Genomic DNA, 18,940 nt, shown 5'->3' with positions numbered 1-18,940 from the left:
TTGTTTCCAGTTTGGAGTTATTAGGTATAAAATTCCAATGAACATTCATGTATAGGTTTTCCCGGGAACATAAATTCCCATTTCTCTGGGATAAATGCCCAGGGGTATAATTACTGGGTCATAAAGTAGTTGGAGGTTTAGTTTTATAAGAAACTGACAACCTGTTTTCCTCAGTGACTGTACCATTTTATATTTCAACCAGCAACGCATGAGTGATTGTTTCTCTGCATCATTATCAGCATTTAGTGTTATTACTGTTTTTATTTTTGCCATTCTGTTAGGTGTGTGGTGGTATTTTACTGCGGTTCTATTTGCATTTCTATACTGGCTAATAATGTCTAACCTTGTTTCATGTGCTTATTTGACATCTGTATATCCTCTTCAGTAAAATATCTGTTCATGTCTTTTGCTCATTTTCTAATTAAATTGTCTGGTTTTTTTTCTGTTGAGTTTTGAGAGTTCTTTATGTACTTTAAATATGAGTTCTTTTTTGGATACGTGCTTTGTAAACATTTTCTCCTGGTTTGTAGCTTGTCTTTTCATCTTCTTAACAGAATCTTTTGCAGAGCAAAGGTTTTTAATTAATTTTTAAGTTTTATGTAGCCCTAGATCCAGAAGATTTTCTCCTATACATTTTCTAAAGTTTTATTATTTTACACTTTATATTTACATCAACAATTTATCTTAATTTTTGTATAAGGTGTGAGGTTTAGGCTGAGGTTCATATTTTCTTTTGTGTGTGTGTCTGTTAGTATCGAATTGCTTATCAAATTTGCTGTTTGTTGAAAAGGCTACCATTCCTTATTGAACAGCTTTGTAAAAACAAAAAAAAAAAAAGTTGAGTGGGTTTATTTCTAAGTTCTCTATTCTGTTTTAATGACCTATGTGTCTATCCCTCTTCCAATGCCACACTGTCTTCATTACTATAGCTGTATAGTAAACTGTAATGCACAGTGCTTGTTTTGTTCACCACTGTATCATCAGCTCCGTGAACAGTGCCTAGCAAATTGTAAATACACAACACATTTTTAAATATTTTTGAGGTGGAGCAGTTCTGGGTGAGAATGGCGTCATGAGCTATGCAATCTAATAGAACTGTCTCCAATAATAAAAATTTTCTCTACCTCCATTATCTAATATGGTAGCTACTAGCCATATGTGGCTATTGAGCACTTGAAATGTGGCTAATGTAACTGAGAAGCTGATTTGAAATTTTTATTTAATCTCAGTTCATTAAAATGTAAACAGCCACCTGTGGGTAGTGGTTACTGTTTGGGCTGCACAGGTCTAGAGGGTAGGCATGAAAGAGGGTAACTAAAATGGAGGCATTAATACATTAGGTTTTAAGAAGTCAAGAACTGCTAGGCCAAAGTTTTGGGTGCATAAACCAAGTGAACAGTGAAGCCCCCAGGACAATGACATGAATGTTGGCAAAAAAGGCTATGTGTTAGGGAGCGCCTGGGTGGCTCAGTCAGTTAAGCATCTGCCTTAAGCTCAGGTCATGATCCCAGGGTCCTGGGACCAAGCCCAACGTCGGGATCCCTGCTCAGCAGGGAGCCTTCTTCTCCCTCTCCCTCTATCCCCCTCCCTGCTAATGCTTTCTTTCTCTCTCAAATAAATAAATAAAATCTTAAAAAAAAAGAAAGAAAGGGGCGCCTGGGTGGCACAGCGGTTAAGCATCTGCCTTTGGCTCAGGGCGTGATCCTGGTGTTATGGGATCGAGCCCCACATCAGGCTCCTCCGCTGGGAGCCTGCTTCTTCCTCTCCCACTCCCTCTGCTTGTGTTCCCTCTCTCGCTGGCTGTCTCTATCTCTGTCGAATAAATAAATAAAAACTTTTAAAAATAAAAAATAAATAAAAATAAAAAAGAAAGAAAAGAAAAGCTATGTGTAAGAGCTTAAAACAGGATTACTTTGAGGGCATGACCAGTATCTAGGCAACAGAAGTGAGGTACAGTAAGTGATTGATTTCGCTGGCAGGTGCCTTAACATTGTGTTTCCAGGAGGGCAGAGGAACAATGGGCAGGAAGCTTCCTCAGAAAAGCAGGAGGATATGAGTCCCTCTTTCAGCCCCTGTAGCTGAGTGTCCTTGGCAAAATGCCAGAGTCAGCTAGGACAAGGAGGAGCAAGTACCATTTGGTGAGGAGGAGGAACATGTAGGAGAGCTTATTTATCACATAACAAAGGATCTGGTGGACACAGTGGCCATATTTGTGAGGGAAGGGTGTCATGGGAAGAAGAGCTGGAGAGAAGTAGCACAAAATATTATGAGAACATGAGAGATGACTGCAGCAAGGCTGTTCCCCAAACTGCTAAGGCGGTGGCAGAGCTGGTCTTTTGGGAAAAGGCTCTGTTGCCCTGAGCATTTAGCTTTTGAAACTTTTTTGAAGGAAAGTGACTTTATGTAACCATGTGGTATATATTAAGCTTTGCATAAAAGTCAACATTTTGTATAAAAGATGCATCTTATTGTGGTAAAATAAACATAACATAAAATGTACCATTTTTTTATTTTAATGTTTTTTTTTGTTATATTATGTTAGTCACCATACAGTACATTCCTGGTTTCTGATGTAATGTTCGATGATTCATTAGTTGCATATAACACCCAGTGCACCATGCAATACGTGCCCTCCTTACTACCCATCACCAGCCTATCCCATTCCCCCAGCACCCTCCGCTCTGAAGCCCTCAGTTTGTTTCTCAGAGTCCATAGTCTCTCATGCTTCATTCCCCCTTCTGATTACCCCCCCCATTCTTTTATCCCTTTCTTCTCCTACCGATCTTCCTAGTTCTTATGTTCCATAGATGAGAGAAATCATATGATAATTGTCTTTCTCTGCTTGACTTATTCACTTAGCATTATCTCCTCCAGTGCTGTCCATGTTGCAGCAAATGTTGAGAAATCGTTCTTTCTGATAGCTGAGTAATATTCCATTGTATATATGGACCACAGCTTCTTAATCCAGTCATCTGTTGAAGGGCATCTTGGCTCCTTCCACGATTTAGCTATTGTGGACAATGCTGCTATGAACATTGGGGTGCATATGGCCCTTCTCTTCACTACATCTGTATCTTTGGGGTAAATACCCAGTAGTGCAATGGCTGGGTCATAGGGTAGCTCAATTTTTAACTTTTTAAGGGACCTCCACACTGCTTTCCAGAGTGGCTGTACCAACTTGCATTCCCACCAACAATGTAGGAGGGATCCCCTTTCTCCACACCCTCTCCAGCAATTGTTGGTTCTTGCCTTGTCAATTTTTGCCATTCTCACTGGTGTGAGGTGGTATCTCAGTGTGGTTTTGATTTGAATTTCCCTGATGGCTAATGATTTTGAACATTTTTTCATGTGTTAGAAAATGTACCATTTTAACCATTTGAAAGTGTATAGTTCAGTGGCACTTGGTACAATCATAATGAATACATTTATTTATTTATTTATTTATTTATTTATTTATGCCTAATAACTTGGATAGACTATCCATTTTATTTATTTATTTATTTTGGTTTTTCTTTTTTTTTTTAACTTAAATTCAAATAGCCAAGGTACAGTACACCATTAGGTTTTGATATGATGTCCAATAAGTTATTAGTTGAGAATCTCGCCCAGTGGATGTGATATGATAAATACATAATTTTAAACAAAAAAAGGGAGGTGTATCTATGATGATGGCCAATAATGGGGATCTGGTGGCCTTCACTGTTCTCATGGTTCCAAATGCAATGAAAGCAGAGGGTCAGGCTGCTTCAGACTAGATGCTGGCTGAGGTACATGTGGTCCTGAAGCCGCTGGTGGCTCTAGTTTGTAGGCTCTGAGTTGGGTGCAGATAACTTTAATTCACTTGTAAACAAGGTATAAGTGAAGAGGCTAGTGACACACTATTCTGAGCCACAGAAGTTAATGAAGCCTCTACTAGCCTTGTTTCCCAAACTATAAAATGTAGTAATAGTCCCAGAGTTGTCCTGAGGAATATATATGTGAAGAATGTATTTGCATAGTGCCTGGCACATAGTAGGCTCTCAATAATTGGTAGCTATTAATCATTATTATGTTATGGTCCTGATCCAACTCTGCTTTCTATTAGATCTATTAGAATGGAGGATGTAACCCCTCTGTTCAATTGTAATCATGTTAAGTGCAAGGACGGTGCATACTCATTTTTTTATACTGTATAGGTCCAGCACATAATAGGAAGTGTATATACATTTGTGGAATGAAATAATTATTATTTTGTGTCAACTTCCTTCTTTCTCCAAGCCTAGACAGAGTCTACATGATGAAGTATAGTTGTTAACACAAGTTTGGGGCCACATAGGTTTGAATTTTGGCTCTGCCATTTACTACCTATGAGACCTTGGGCAAATTACTTGACAACTGTACATCTCATATATAACGTGAAGAAAATAAATATCTACTTCATAGAATTAAACGAGAAAATATAATACATAGAAAACCCAAAATATTCTACCGGAAAACTATGCGAAATAAGAAGTAAATTCAGTAAAGTTGCAGGATACAAAATTAATATAAAGAAATATGTTGCATTCCTATACTAATAACAAAGTAACAGAAAAAGAAATTAAGAGAACAATTCAATCTACAATTGTACCAAAAATAATAAAATACCCAGGAATAAATTAAACCAAGGATGTTAAAGACATGTACTCTGAAATCTATAAACATTGATGAAAGAAAGTGGAGACAACAACAGATGGAATAACATACCAATTCTCATGGATTAAAAGAATTAATATTGTTAAAATGTCCACACTACCCAAAGCAAGCTATAGATTCAAGGCAATCCCTATTAGATAACAACAGTATTTTTCACGGAACTAAAAGAAATACTATTTAAATTTCTACGAAATGACAAAAGACTCTAAATATCCAAAACAATATTGAGGAAGAAGAACAAAGCTGGAAGTATCACAATCCCAGATATCAAACTATACTACAAAGCTGTAGTAATCAAAACAATATGGTACTGGCACAAAAATAAACAAGTAGATCAATGGAACAAAATAGAGAGCCCAGAAATAAACTCATGCTTAGATGGTTAACTAATCTATGACAAAGGAAGCAAGAATATACAATGGAAAACAAGACAGTCTCTTCCGTAAATGGTCTTGGGAAAACTAGGCAGCTATATGTAAAAGAATGAAATCGACCTCTTTATCACACCATACACAAAAATAAACTCAAAATGGATTACAGACCTAAATGTTGAGACATGAAACCATAAAAGTCATAGAAGAAAATATAGATAGTAATCTGTTTGACATCAACCTTAGCAACATTTTTCTAGAAGTATCTCCTCAAGCAAGGGAAACAAAAGCAAAAATAAACTATTGGGATTACACCAAAATAAAAAGTTTTGCACAGTGAAAGAAAGCATCAAGAAAATGAAAAGGCAACCTACTGAATAGGAGAAGATATTTGCAAATGATATGTCTGATAAGGAGTTAATATCCAAAATATATAAATAACTTATACAACTGAACACACAAAAAACATCTGATGAACAAATGGGCAGAGAACCTGAATAGACCTTTTTCTAAAGAAGACGTACAGATGGCCAACAGACACATGATTATATGCTCAACATCACTCATCATCAGGGAAATGCAAATCAAAATCACAATGAGAAGGGCACCTGGGTGGCTCAGTCTGTTAAGCATCTGACTTCAACTCAGGTCATGATCTCAGGGTCCTGGGATGTGGCCTGTGTTGGCCTCCATGCTCAGTGGAGTCAGCTTGTCCCTCTCCCTCTGCCCCTCCCCCCACTTGTGCATGTTCTCTCTCTTTCTCTCTCTCACTCTCTCATAAATAAATAAAATCTTAAAAAAACACACACACACACAATGTGGTACCACCTTACACCTGTCAGAATAGCTAGAATTGTAAAGATAAGAAATAACAAGTGTTGGCAAGAATGTGGAGAAAAAGGAACCCTTGTGCTCTATTGGGAGAATGTAAATTGGTACAGCCACTTTGGAAAACAGTATTGAGGTTCCTCAAAATATTACAGATAGAAATACCACAAATCAAGTAATGCTACTACTGGATATTTACCCAAAGAAAACAAAAACATTAATTTGAAAAGATATATGCAGCCCTATGTTTATTTCCGCATTATTTACAATAGCCAAGATATGGAAGCAACCTAAATGTCTGTCAATAGATGAATGGATAAAGAAGATATGATAATACACACGTGTGCACACACACACAGACACACACACACACACTTGAGTATTACTATGCCATAAAAAAGAATGAGATCTTGACATTTGCAAACAACATGTATGAAACTAGAGGGTATTATGGTAGGTGAAATAAGTCATACAGAGAAAGACACATACCATATGATTTCACTTACATTTGGAATCTAAAAAACAAACAAAAAAGCAGAAACTGACCCATATATACGGAGAACAAACTAATGGTTGCAGAGGATAGCGGGATGGGAAGGATGGAGAAAATGGGTAAAGGGGAATGGGAGGTACAGGCTTCCACTTATGAAATGAATAAGTCATTGGGATGAAAGGTACAGCATGGGAAATATTGTCAATGGTATTGTACCAGTGTTGTATGGTGACAGGTGGCAGCTACACTTGTAAGCACAGCATAAGACGGAGAGTTGTGGAGTCACTGTGCTGTACCCCTGAAACTAATATAACATTGTGTGTCAACTATACTTCAATAATAAAGAATAAAGAACAAAAGAGTAAACAGTAAAACACAATGCCTATCACAATAAAGTGCTTGAACAGTAATCATTTCTGCTACTACTATTATTACTATTATTAATTATTATCTGTTTCTTTTGGAAAAGGAGCCATACCTCCCCAACCCCTTCCGATGGTGATTACGGAATGGCTTGGTGAGGAGTGTGACACATTCACACAGGGAATGGAATTTCTTCAAGAAAGGTTTCCTAGAGTTGGAAAAGCAAGGATGACACAGTGGGCAAAAGAAACTGAATCAACCATAAATAAAACTGGGAAGTGTGTGACATTTATTTGTGATATTGCCCTTCCTTGCCCGGGTCATTACCTCCAATTTAGGCTCTTACTGATATGCCCCAACCAGGGCTGGCATGTTGTTTGCCAACGCTCCAGAACCTTCCCCTCTCCTTTTCTCACCACCAAAGCTCACTTGTTCTGTATGTTCCAGACTCTTGGGAACCAATCAGAAACTAATTTACTAATCTGAGGTCAAATGTTAACAGGCTGCTACTAGCTTCCTGTTTCCTCATGAGAGAGACTGACTTTGGTGAAATTTGCAGGTCTGGGTAGGGTGGGGGAAGGGCAGGGCAGTTCTTTGGTCAGAGAAAACTTTCCCATGCTGCATAGGGCAACTGCCTACTCAGCCTTTGGATGGAGTGAGCCTTGAAGAGAAGAAAAGGAAAACCAAGTGGAATGGGCACATCCTTCTCAGTAAACTCCTTGGATATCCTCAAAGTGCTAACACCACAGTGAACACTACAAAGCTGCAGCCATCCCCTTTAGCATTCACACCCATTGTCACAGTCTTTTTTGATATTCTTTTGAGGCTTCCCCAACCCCTGCCTGCCTCAGATCCAGAGTCTGTTTCCACCTGCAGTTGCCACCAGCTGGTAAGACCAAACTCTAGAGCTTCCACCACCTTTGGGCCTCCATTCCAATTGTAGGCCTGCCTCTCTCCAGTCACCTACCACCAATGGGCATTTCTCGATCATCTACCATATGTAAGATCCTATCATTCCTCCTGGCTACTAGTGAGATTGTGTAATGTGTGGGGCTTTATGCACTGTGCCACTAGTTATCTCACAGAAGGAGATTATTTGGGCTATTTCCCCAAGAAAAGAGATAGTTTTCAATTGATTTACACACCTGGTTCCTTTAAAAAAAATGTGCAAACGCTAGGATGATCAACCATCCTGGCTTCCCCAGGACTGAGGAGTTCCCTGGGATGTTCATAGAATCAAAAGTATAGACAAACCAGGATGGCTGATTACCCTTAAACATTTATTGTCTGCCCACAGTTTACCTAGCACAACTTTAGGCACTGATGGATTGCCTTCTAGGTCAGCCTTAAATGAATCCCAGGACAAGTAATGTTTCAAGGCAGATATGTGCTGGTAAATGTTTAACAACCAGATCTCTGGTGGGAGTGGGGGGGGATCTCTATATGTAGCATTTGCTGATTTCTGTGGTCTAAACACTCCCACCATAGCCGATTTCAAGCTATCAAGGTGATGTCATTGAACGTGGAATGGAGAAAAGATGCAGCGTAGAACACCAACATTTAACATTCTGCCACAAGACACAATAGATGTGAAAAACCTCAAGAGCACAGATGATAGTAAAATGTAGTAAAATAATTAGGAAGTAGTGAGTTTAGCGTATTTATGATCTTTATTTTAATAATTTAATTGCAAGTTTAATCATTTAATTTCTAATAATGGCTTTAACAACTGACTTGCAAAATTCCTGAAAATGTAACCACCAATATTCATGAGTCAGTATGAGCCAGTTCCAGCATGTCATTGAAAAAATCCTGGGAAAGTCACTCCTTTTCACCACGCCCATGTCTTTCCCAGGGGTATGCCACAAAAGATTGAAAACCCACCATTTAATTTATTCTTTTAATCTGAGCTTTGCCTTTGATATACTAAGAAGAGTAAGACCAGGAATAAGGACACTTAAATTCTAATCCCAGTCTTATGAATTGGCTGTGTGATCTTGCCCTCTTTGGACCCCAGGTTCCTTATCTGTATAATAAGGGGGTTAGCCAACTGGTCTTCTTAAATGAATCTTTCAGACATGCTTGTGTGTGTGTGTGTGTGTGTGTGCGCGCGCGTGTGTGTGCATGCACGCCCACGTGTGTGTTTATAGCTCTATTAAGGTATAATTTACATTCAATAAGCTAGACGTATTTAAGAAGTACAATTTGATGAATTTTGACTGAAATCACCACCACAAACAAGATAATGAGCATATCCAACACCTCCAAATATTTTTGTGCCCCTTTATTAAGGCATCCCTTCCTCTACCCAACTCTGTTGCTAGGTAACCACTAATCTGCTATTACTATACTTCGAATTTTCTAGAATTTTATAAAAATGGAATCCAATAGTACATAAGTATTCTGTTCTTATATTTATTATTTCCTTTCTTCTGCTTGTTTTGAATTAAACTTGTTCTTTTTCTAGTTTCTTATTGTGGAAGCTGAAGTCATTGATTTAAGATTTTTCTTTTCTAATGGCTGTTTGGTGCTATAAATGTCCCTCTAAGCACTGTTTTAGCTATATCCCACAAATTGGTATGTCTCATATTTTCATATCATTCAGTTTAAAATACTTTCCAATTTTCTCTGAGACTTACTCTAGAGCCATAGATTATTTAGAAGTGTGTTATTTTCCAAATATTCAGAGAATTTTCCATATATCTTTTACCGATTTTTAATTTAACTCCATTGTGATCAGAGAACATACTTTATATGACTTGAATCCTTTAACTTTATTGAGACTTGTTATATGGCAGACATATGGTCTATCTTGGTAAATGTTCAATGTGCACTTGTGAAGAATATGTTTTCTGTTGTTGGGTTGAGTGTTGTGTAGGTGTCAAATAGGTCAAATTTACTATTTGTGTTGTTCAAATCATCTTCTTGCCTATTTTCTGTCTCCTTGGTTTGTCAATTATTGAGAAAGATGTTGAAGTCTCTAAAATTGTGTATTTGTCTATCTCTCCTTGCTCAGCCAGTTTTTGTTTCATGTATTTTGAATGTGTTATTTAGGTGCATATGTTTTTGGAACTGTTATGTCCTCATGATGAATTAACCACGTTACTGTTATAAAATAGCCCTCTGTATTTCTGGTAATATTCTTTGATTGCAATCTGCTTTCTCTGAGAATAATATAGTCACTCCAGCTTTTTAAAAATCAGTGTTAACATGGTGCATCTTTCCCCTATTTTTTATGTTTAACCTATTTGTGTTTTTATATTTAAAGTGGGTTTCCTATAGGCAGCATATGCTTGAGGTTTTTTTTAAATTTTGTATTCTACCAATCTCAGCCTTTTAATTGGGTTGCTGTGAGACCATTAAATTTAATATGATTATTGATATGGTTCTGTTTAAAACTACCATCTTGCTATTTGTTTTTTATTTTTACCAACTCTGCCTGTTATCTAATGTCTGAAAACTGCCTTTTTATATATTTTGCCCATTTTTTGAGTTGTTAATGTGGGAAGATGAATCCATTCACTGTTACTTCATCATTGCTGGAAGTAGAAGTCCTTCATGGTTTTTTTTCATAGATTTGTTATTTACACGTGTGCCAAATATGTTCTTCCAGTTAATCACTAGTCCATTTTATTTATTTTTCTCATAAAAATATTTTTAATTTTGAGGTCAAATCTTTCATTCTTTTCCTTTAGGTTTCTGTCATGCTTATAAATGCCCGCCCTGTATTTTCTTCTAAACTGTCATGTTGGAAAAGAAGAAAAATAATTCCTCAGTATAAATCAGTTTTATTTTTTTTATTTTTTTTTTTAAAGATTTTATTTATTTATTTATTTATTTATTTGACAGAGATAGAGACAGCCAGCGAGAGAGGGAACACAAGCAGGGGGAGTGGGAGAGGAAGAAGCAGGCTCATAGCAGCAGAGCCTGATGTGGGGCTCGAACCCATAACGCCGGGATCACGCCCTGAGCCGAAGGCAGACGCTTAACCGCTGTGCCACCCAGACGCCCCTAAATCAGTTTTATTTTTAACATCAAGTTTATTAATTATAAAATTAATACAAGCACATGGTAAAAACATCAAGTAGAACAGAGGGCTATAGATGAAAATGGAAACGTTCTTTCCTCTTCTCTCAGTGCCCCTGCTTATCAAATTCCTCTTGACAGAGATAACTCCTGTTAGCAATTTCTTGTATACATTCTTCCACACATATTCTGGACATATACATACACATGTATATTTATGCTTTTGGATACAAACAGGACAAACACACACACACACACAGAGAGAGAGAGAGAGTTGTACAATCTTTCATTCAATATTATATCCTTGAGTTCTTAATGTGACTGAGTGTTATCAGATGTTTACCAGACTGACGGAGGGACCAGGGCAGTCAGAGAAGATGGTAGGGGATGTGCTCAAGAGAAGGCATACTCATCTCTGTAAAACCAACACTTAGCACAAAACCTGGCACATAATAATTCTCAATAAATAAGTCTTAAATAACTAAAGGGAAAGAACTTGAGAAAACTTGGAAAAAAAGTGCTATCTTGACCATTCTTCTCAGGCCAGATGTGGTCTCCTGACTGAAAGTTACCATCTCCCAGGGTAGCAAGGAACAACACGTGATCATGGATGAGGACATGGAGCAGCTGGACCTCTCACTTGCAGTAACTTCCCACTATGTGTCTCTTTCTCCTGCTAGCTTTACTATCTCCAGCAAGCACATTTCGTTCAAATGCACAGTTAACACTGACTACACAGCAGGAAAATCTGGGAGCTCAACGACTGCACAGCTGGGTTATATTACATTTATACACTCCTACCAACAGCCACCATTACACTACCTACTGTGTGGGGGTTGGCATCATGTTGAGAACAAGAACAGCCCTGCAAAGTTAATATTAATTTATCTCCAGTTTACAGATGAGAAAATAGAAACTGTAAGAGTCTGAGTGACATATTTAGGGTCACAGAGCTAGTCAAGTAGTTTCCAGAGACAACTCTACACCTTAATCAGGTCAGCCTACCTTTCTGTCCATCCCACACCACATTCACTCCTATTTCGTGGCCTTTGTGCTATTTTCTTTGCCTGGCATTCCCTCCCTCCCCTTGTCTCATCTGGTGTTCTGTGGAAGCTAAGCAGAGAGAGAAACATGGGGTCGTGTAGGATCCATGCTAGGCTATGCAATATGTTGCCAGGGGTGAGGAGTGAGTCGGCCATAGGAGCCCATGAACAAGAACAAACACAAGGATAGGTATGAAAAGTTCAGAAAGGGAGTTGAGCCTGGGAAGTGGAGAACACCCTTAGGAGCCTAGGATGCAGGTAGTGCGGCAGCTCGGGAAACTACTGCCAGCACTTCTCTCCCCCAGATGCTTTTGGCGAGCTGCTCACAAACACAGCCCTGTTGCCTGCGGCCTTACAGCGGCAAGCCAGTGTATCTCCCCTGTCTCAATCCTGCTCATTTTCAAGGCCCACATCAAGTTGCATCTCCAGGAAGCCTTTCCCTATCAATCCAACTCACTCTTCTCTCTTTCTCTTGTGAATTTAGTTTCACTTAAAATCAGCACCATAAGATAGAACATGTGTTTGTACGCCCTCTTGCCCTTTAATCATTTCAAGTATCCTGTTTCGTTAAGTTGATTCATTCACATTTTGCTATTGTTTCCCTACCCGGTCTGGGTATTGCATAGCCTGGCTAGATTCCAGTCCCAGTTCTCTCACTAAAGAGCTGTGTGACCTGGAGCTAGTCACAACCTTCTCTGAGCCTCATCTCCCTACCTTTGAGGATTTCTGTGAAAACATAGTAAACTTTATAACACAATATATGAATGTAAGGTATTATTGCTGAAGACATTTAAACTAAAGTGCTTCTGCCTTTCACAACCTACTTAGTGGATGATTCTATGTAAGAAATAGCTATCACTGCCACTTACTTCACACTAGGGTCCTCAGCAAAGGTTAACAGGATTAGAACAAGAATATTGCACAACTGTTAAAGATGGTGCCAGGAGGGGGGTCTATATGCAGCTGATTCGGGGGCTCTCCTTGGAAACTACCAGGTGATTCCAGGCTTGCTCATTTTTAAAGCTTCCATTTTTCCTGAATGTTTCTTCATGTAAATGATCCGTGTCAATGCTATGAAAAATGAAAAGAATCTTGTGTCAAGTCAAGCCAACAGATGCCTTCACTAGGTTTCCTATCCTCGAGGATAAGATTCCCATTCTACTTGCTCCCTAGCACCACTCAGTTACTTCACCCCTTCTGCCATCTACCTCCTCCCTCAGTCTTGGCTCCTCTCCTTGAGAAAATGCTTCTTCCTCTTGGAAAACACATCTTCCTCTTGGACTCTCACTCTCATCCCTCTCTGCCTTTGTCCAAGGCCCTGCTGCATTACTGCATTAGTTCTTGCTCCTGTATATGTAACCTCTTCCTCTCTACGGGCTCCTTTCATTCAGCCTACAAATTTGCCTATCCTCAACAAAGCCAAGAAGGAAAAAGAACAACCGCCTCCTTCCTGCAATTCCACAAGTCCTCCCAGCTACAGCCCCACATCTCTTCTCCTTTCCACAAACTTACTTACTTACTTACTTACTTATTTATTTATTTATGAGAGAGAGAGAGAGCAAGCAAGCAAGCATGAGCACAGGGGAGCAGACTCCTTGCAGAGCAGGGAGCCTTATGTGGGGCCGGATCCCAGGATCCTGAGATCATGACCTGAGCCGAAAGCAGACGCTTAACCGATTGAGCCACTCTGGCACCCCCTTTTCACAAACTTCTTGAAAGATTCGTCTCTGCTCCTTCTTCCCTTCCTCATCTCCAATCTCTTCAAGTCACAGCAGTCTGGTTTCCAGCCCCACCACATCACTGAAACAGCCCTTGACAAGAGTCACCTATGGCCTCCTAATGACTAAATCCAATGGATACAGGTTTCAGTACTCATCCTTTTGGCCCTCTGTGCTGCACTTGACACTGTTGAGCACTTCTTCCTTGAAACTCACTTTTCCTATAGCTTCCAGGACACCATTTCTCTCCTGGTTTACTCCATCGGTTTTCCTTTCCATACCCACCTCTTTTTTTTTAAGAGTTTATTTATTTATTCGACAGAGACAGAGACAGCTAGCGAGAGAGGGAACACAAGCAGGGGGAGTGGGAGAGGAAGAAGCAGGCTCCCAGCAGAGGAGCCCGATGTGGGGCTCGATCCCAGAACGCCGGGATCACGCCCTGAGCCGAAGGCAGACGCTCAACCGCTGTGCCACCCAGGCGCCCCCTCCATACCCACCTCTTAAAAGTTGGTATTGCCCAGGGCTAATTCCCCAGAGATGTTCCTCAGAGGTTCTTCTCTTCTCACTCTCCCTAGAGGATCTCATCCATTGTCATGGCTTCAGCTATCATTTCCGGGGCACACTCCTATATCCAACTGCCCACCTACTAGAAAACTTCCCACAGTGTCCAACAGGCACTTCAAACTCCACATGTGTGTCCCCAATTAAAACCCATTGATTACAAAAGAAGGTAAAACCTCTTTCAAGAGTGTAGTGAGGTAGGGGCGCCTGGGTGGCACAGCGGTTAAGCGTCTGCCTTCGGCTCAGGGCGTGATCCTGGCGTTATAGGATCGAGCCCCACATCAGGCTCTTCCACTATGAGCCTGCTTCTTCCTCTCCCACTCCCCCTGTGTGTTCCCTCTCTCGCTGGCTGTCTCTCTCTCTGTCAAATAAATAAATAAAATCTTTAAAAAAAAAAGTAGGGTAAGTAGATATTTAATGCCATGGAAGTGTAACAAGACCTTGAGAATTTTTTTGAGTGACTTAGCAAAAGTTGCCTTACCTCTTGATGTGTAGGGCTCACTGTTGGTCAAGAGGTGGGCCAATATGCTTAGGAAGCCCAGAGGTCTTCTGGGAGTTAAGAGACCAATTACTCTCAGCCCCTTCTTTCCAAATTTAGAATTAAGAACATACATCAGGGTAAGTTAGGGCCCTTTATCCAAGGCCCAGTGCCTGGAAAAGGCACCAAGCCCCATAAAATAAAATTATCTTGAAGAAAGAAAAAGGCTCAAGGGTACCTTTGTGGGGTAAGGGCATGTCTCCTATATATGTACACCTGTGGCTGATGCCAGGACCTCCTCTAGACCCAACCACCGTGACACATACAATACTGTAGGGAACAATGGCTGCATATTTGCATGTGGACTAATATATCTGTAACCTCAGAGCCCAAGTATGATGGTACTGCAGGGCTAGCAGGGCTACCAGACGAGCCAGGGCATCACTGTCTAATAACCAAACTTCAGGTCAGTTCTTAAGATCAGCCTCCTGTGGCAGTGAGAAACAACAGCAGCAGTGCACTGACTCTCCAACCAACTTTGGAAGCAAAACTGGCTCTACCTCGGGGAGCAGTTTTAGAAAGGTGAGGACGGGCCTCAAAATGTACCACTACTAGAGTATGTGAGAGAAAGAGAGCAATGACTAAGTTTGTACTCAGGATTCTGCTAACAGGTCTTACTAACCACATATGGCATACAAGGTCTTGCCTACCCCCTCAGTCTCACTTCTCGACACATTCTGCTTTGTACTTTATGCTCTAGCAAGAGCAAACTCCTTGGATATTCCCCCCCCTTTCCCCATCAAGTACCATAAACCATGCAGCTTATTGTCTGGTTGCCTTGCTCATGCTATCTCCTAAGCGTGGGCTACACTTCTTCATCTTTACCCCCATTTCTCCTGGCAATAGTCCTGAGACTTAGCACAGGTGGTCCGTCCTCCAAGAAGCTTTCCCTGACCCTCTTGGGCTGGGTGAGTTGTCTCCTGCCAGGACTCCCTTAAGACCACATGTTCACCCTATTGCATTCTTCAGTTTATGTGCCTGTCTCTACCACTAGGCCCCCTGGCCCCTGAAGAGCATAGATTATGCCTCATGTCTTATTCACTCTTGTCTCCAAGCACCTGGCACACTTGCCTAGCACATAGCAGATATTCAGCAAGTACTTGTGGAATGAAGGAAGGTGAGCTCTGCCACTGTAAGGCCACAGGCTCTTTTATTTCTTGACCTTCTGAATGTCTAGACACGTAGTCTTTATTGAACATGTCATTAACTGTCTCCTTTCCTTGCCTACAGATGCTCTCAATTACTAATTGGCCTTCTATATGTATTTGCTATATGCAAAGCACTGAGCCAGAACTTTATGGGGTGGGGGGGAATGCAATGAGGAATAAGATTCAGCCCCACACTCAAACAGCTCTTAGAAAATAACCTTCTTCCTCCAGTCTTTGCAATTTCCAGCTAAGACTCCCCCTTTTAGAAGGCTCTTCTGGATTTACACCCCCTTTCAATCCCTCCACAATATTAAATCACCCATAATTTCCTTTCACCTTACTTGGGTAAGTATATATTTCTGTTAGTTATAGTGTTGTTTGTCTTATATATATTCTAACAATAAAAACTGATTTGAGGTCTGTGAATGGTGTCTATTCTGTGTGTGTGTGTCCTTTATTTTGTATTCTGAGCTATTATTGCACACTGTTATCAACTTGTCAACTGACAAGTTATAAGGGTTTGAAGGTTGGCCTGAAAACACAATGGAAGCACATTGGTTAAAAGGCAAAGAGCAAGAGATACAGGAAACAGTGTAATAATTTACAATAAAAAGCAAATAATGGCATGCCATCACAAAATAATTTCTCCTCACTGTCACTTAAGACCTTTGCTGAAGCATACACACTATACAGTGCTACCACATTAAATTACTCAATATTTGAAGAAACATCAGGATTGATCATTAAGCTTATTCCAACCTGTTGACAATATAGACTGCAGTCACCTCTTTTGAGAAAGACACCACGGAATGGAGGTCCCTAAATCTCCGAGGCTCATCATGTCGTGAATGATTCTCTTTTTCTGGGCAGTAATCACCACACTTTCAAGCCTTTGAAACTAACATACTTCACTTTGCTAGTAGAGAACCAGCTTCTGTTTCAGCCAGACTTGTAATCAGGCCTTTATGTTGTTTTCATTTACACTTCAATCCGTTAAATTGGCTTTGAAATGTGGAATTTTTGTACTCGGCCTTTATTTTCCATTATGTGTTCCAGTTCTGAATGCCAGAAACAAATGGCCATTTGGTCACTGGTTAGCTGCCAACACAGCATAGCTATATCCTAATTAAGAGTGACTTTGTGTGTCATGCCAGCCTGCTGAGCTGGCAGATGGACATTGACCAGAAAGGGTCAAGACCTCCACTTCCTATAATTGCATCATTACAGCTTCATTTCCTTGAGTCTTGAAGACTCTCAAATGTAAATATTAAGACCCCTGGCAAGTATAAGAAGAGAAAAGGGAAAGAATGTAACATTTATGGAGAACCACCTATGTGCCAAAGGTTGTACTAGGTACATTTATGATTAATGTTTCACTTCATTCAATCCCCCTGTTAATACCAGATAGCCAGGTACTAGTATTGGCTCCATTTTATAGACACGGATACCGAAGTTCAGGGAGGTTAAGTAAGCATGGTCATGTAGCTAGTGGATGCTAAACCCAGTATTTAAGCCAGACCTAACAGCATCTAGACCTGGTACTCTTTTTCCTATACCATGCTGCTTCTCTTAGCAGTGAGATCCAGTGCTGCCTGTTCTCTGCCTCTAGCCCTGCCCCTGTGTCCAAGGAGGAAGCCTACTGGTTATTTCACTTACTTTGATATTTTGCCTAGGCATGGCTTGCCCTCAGATTTTCTTCTTTCCTCACAGCAATGGGCTATGATCAAACCCAACACGTCTGTCTTGACCCCCTCCCTTCCACATCCCCCGCCATAGTAACTTACTAGAATGTCTGTAGTTTACATATTGGCTGAATCAGTGAATCACACAGCATTTGCACTCCAAAATCCTTGAGGTCGTTTCCACTTAGGTCTAGCAATGTTAGGTTCTCATTTCTGTTAAGGACAGAGGCAAGGGCTCCACAGCACGCATCTGTGAGATGACATTCTGCTAACCTATGGGAATTTCAAGAAAGAAATCAGTTTTACCCTAAGTTCCACAATGACCCTCCATTTCATATAGGGCCTGGAACAAGAGCCCAGTGAGCAAAGAGTCGCTGTGCACTTACCACAAAGTGTGCAGTTTGCAGGAGGGGTGTTTCAGCCCTTCACACAGCACCTGCATACCCCCATTCCCTAAGGCATTATCACTGAGGTCAAGGTCTCTTAGGTACTCATTGGTGTAGAGTGCATTGCATAAATCCTGACAACACTCTCCAGTCAAGTGGCAGTTCCACAACCTGCCAGGAAGTAAGGTAGAGAAGGCTGGCATCATTTCATCTGCACTGAGTTACTTTAAGAATTCTGTTTGCCCACTAGAAAAACACATTAGAAACTCAGAGTATCTTGTAAAAAAAAATCCCTTGGGCCAGGGCCAAGCAGAGATTGTAGAGAGGGGAACATTTATTCTCCCTAAATTATTTGGTTCTTCATTTATTGCTTCCTTGGAGATTCAATCACCAGGCCAAAAAATACTCATTTAATTTTAAGAGTTGCTGAAACATCAGGAAACTCTGCCTGTGGCTATAGTCCACGATACTTACGCCAGATCCTTTAACTGACAGTCAGGCTGTTTTAATCCTTCGCACAGCAATTTCAGTCCCAAATCTTCAATTTTGTTATTAATTAGAAGCAGCCTTGTCAGGCTCCGAGTGGAGCTCAGGACTTGAGCGAGGGACTCACAACAAGCTGCAGAAAGGGAACATTCAGAAAGCCTGGAGGAATGGGGATACCAAGGTGGCTGTTAACTATGGAGTCCTACTGAACCTCAAGTGCCTAGGCCCGTGAGGAAAAGGATAAGCAGACACTTACACAAGATTCTCGAGAATACCCTTTGCATGCCGCAGACCTTCACAGAGATGCTGTACTCCTGTGTCCCCCAGGGCACTGGCAAATACAAACAGCTCTTTTAAAGTCTGACTCACTTGCAAGAAAGAAGAGAGCTCCATACAGCTAGCATCTGTTAGGTAACATGTGCTCAAGCTACCAAGAGGAAAAGAAGAAAAATCAGCCACTGCTGTCTCTTAGCTTTCTGAGAATGTTTTCCTAGCCTCCCTTCAAGTTCCAGCTCCTGGCACACCTCCTTCACAAAGCCACCTCCTGAGGTCTGCAGCGCACAGCGACCTCCTACCTTTCCCTGGGCTCATCTGGCATTTTTTTTTTTTTTTAAGTTTTTCTT

The 18,940-nt window shown here is 40.5% G+C and overlaps 2 protein-coding genes across 6 annotated transcripts in view; both read right to left on the bottom strand.

The window, feature by feature from the left end:
- The window catches only part of VSIG1 (V-set and immunoglobulin domain containing 1), a 90,982-nt gene extending 78,202 nt beyond the window's left edge, over positions 1–12,780 (bottom strand). Inside the window, exon 1 of the mRNA XM_034649852.1 lies at positions 12,668–12,780. The gene's annotated coding sequence lies outside the window, so the exon portion shown is untranslated. The remainder of the gene's footprint in view (positions 1–12,667) is intronic.
- LOC100484782 (ribonuclease inhibitor) overlaps positions 12,717–18,940 on the bottom strand; it is a 44,125-nt gene continuing 37,901 nt past the window's right edge. For 2 of the 5 annotated variants that reach the window (XM_034649849.1, XM_034649847.1), the window contains 5 exons: positions 18,574–18,744; positions 18,306–18,476; positions 17,832–18,002; positions 17,548–17,718; positions 12,717–12,869 (listed from right to left, as the gene is read on the bottom strand). In XM_034649849.1, the coding sequence (XP_034505740.1) occupies positions 12,752–12,869; positions 17,548–17,718; positions 17,832–18,002; positions 18,306–18,476; positions 18,574–18,744 (802 nt within the window). In that variant the 3' untranslated portion in view covers positions 12,717–12,751. The remainder of the gene's footprint in view (positions 12,870–17,547; positions 17,719–17,831; positions 18,003–18,305; positions 18,477–18,573; positions 18,745–18,940) is intronic. The other 3 variants (XM_034649848.1, XM_019803121.2, XM_034649851.1) reach the window with 3 other exon arrangements.

This window comes from Ailuropoda melanoleuca, chromosome X, assembly GCF_002007445.2.
Source record: "Ailuropoda melanoleuca isolate Jingjing chromosome X, ASM200744v2, whole genome shotgun sequence".
Lineage (NCBI taxonomy): Eukaryota > Metazoa > Chordata > Mammalia > Carnivora > Ursidae > Ailuropoda > Ailuropoda melanoleuca.
The sequence above is the reverse complement of the archived record's forward strand: the minus strand, read 5'-3'. Positions and strand labels throughout refer to the sequence as shown.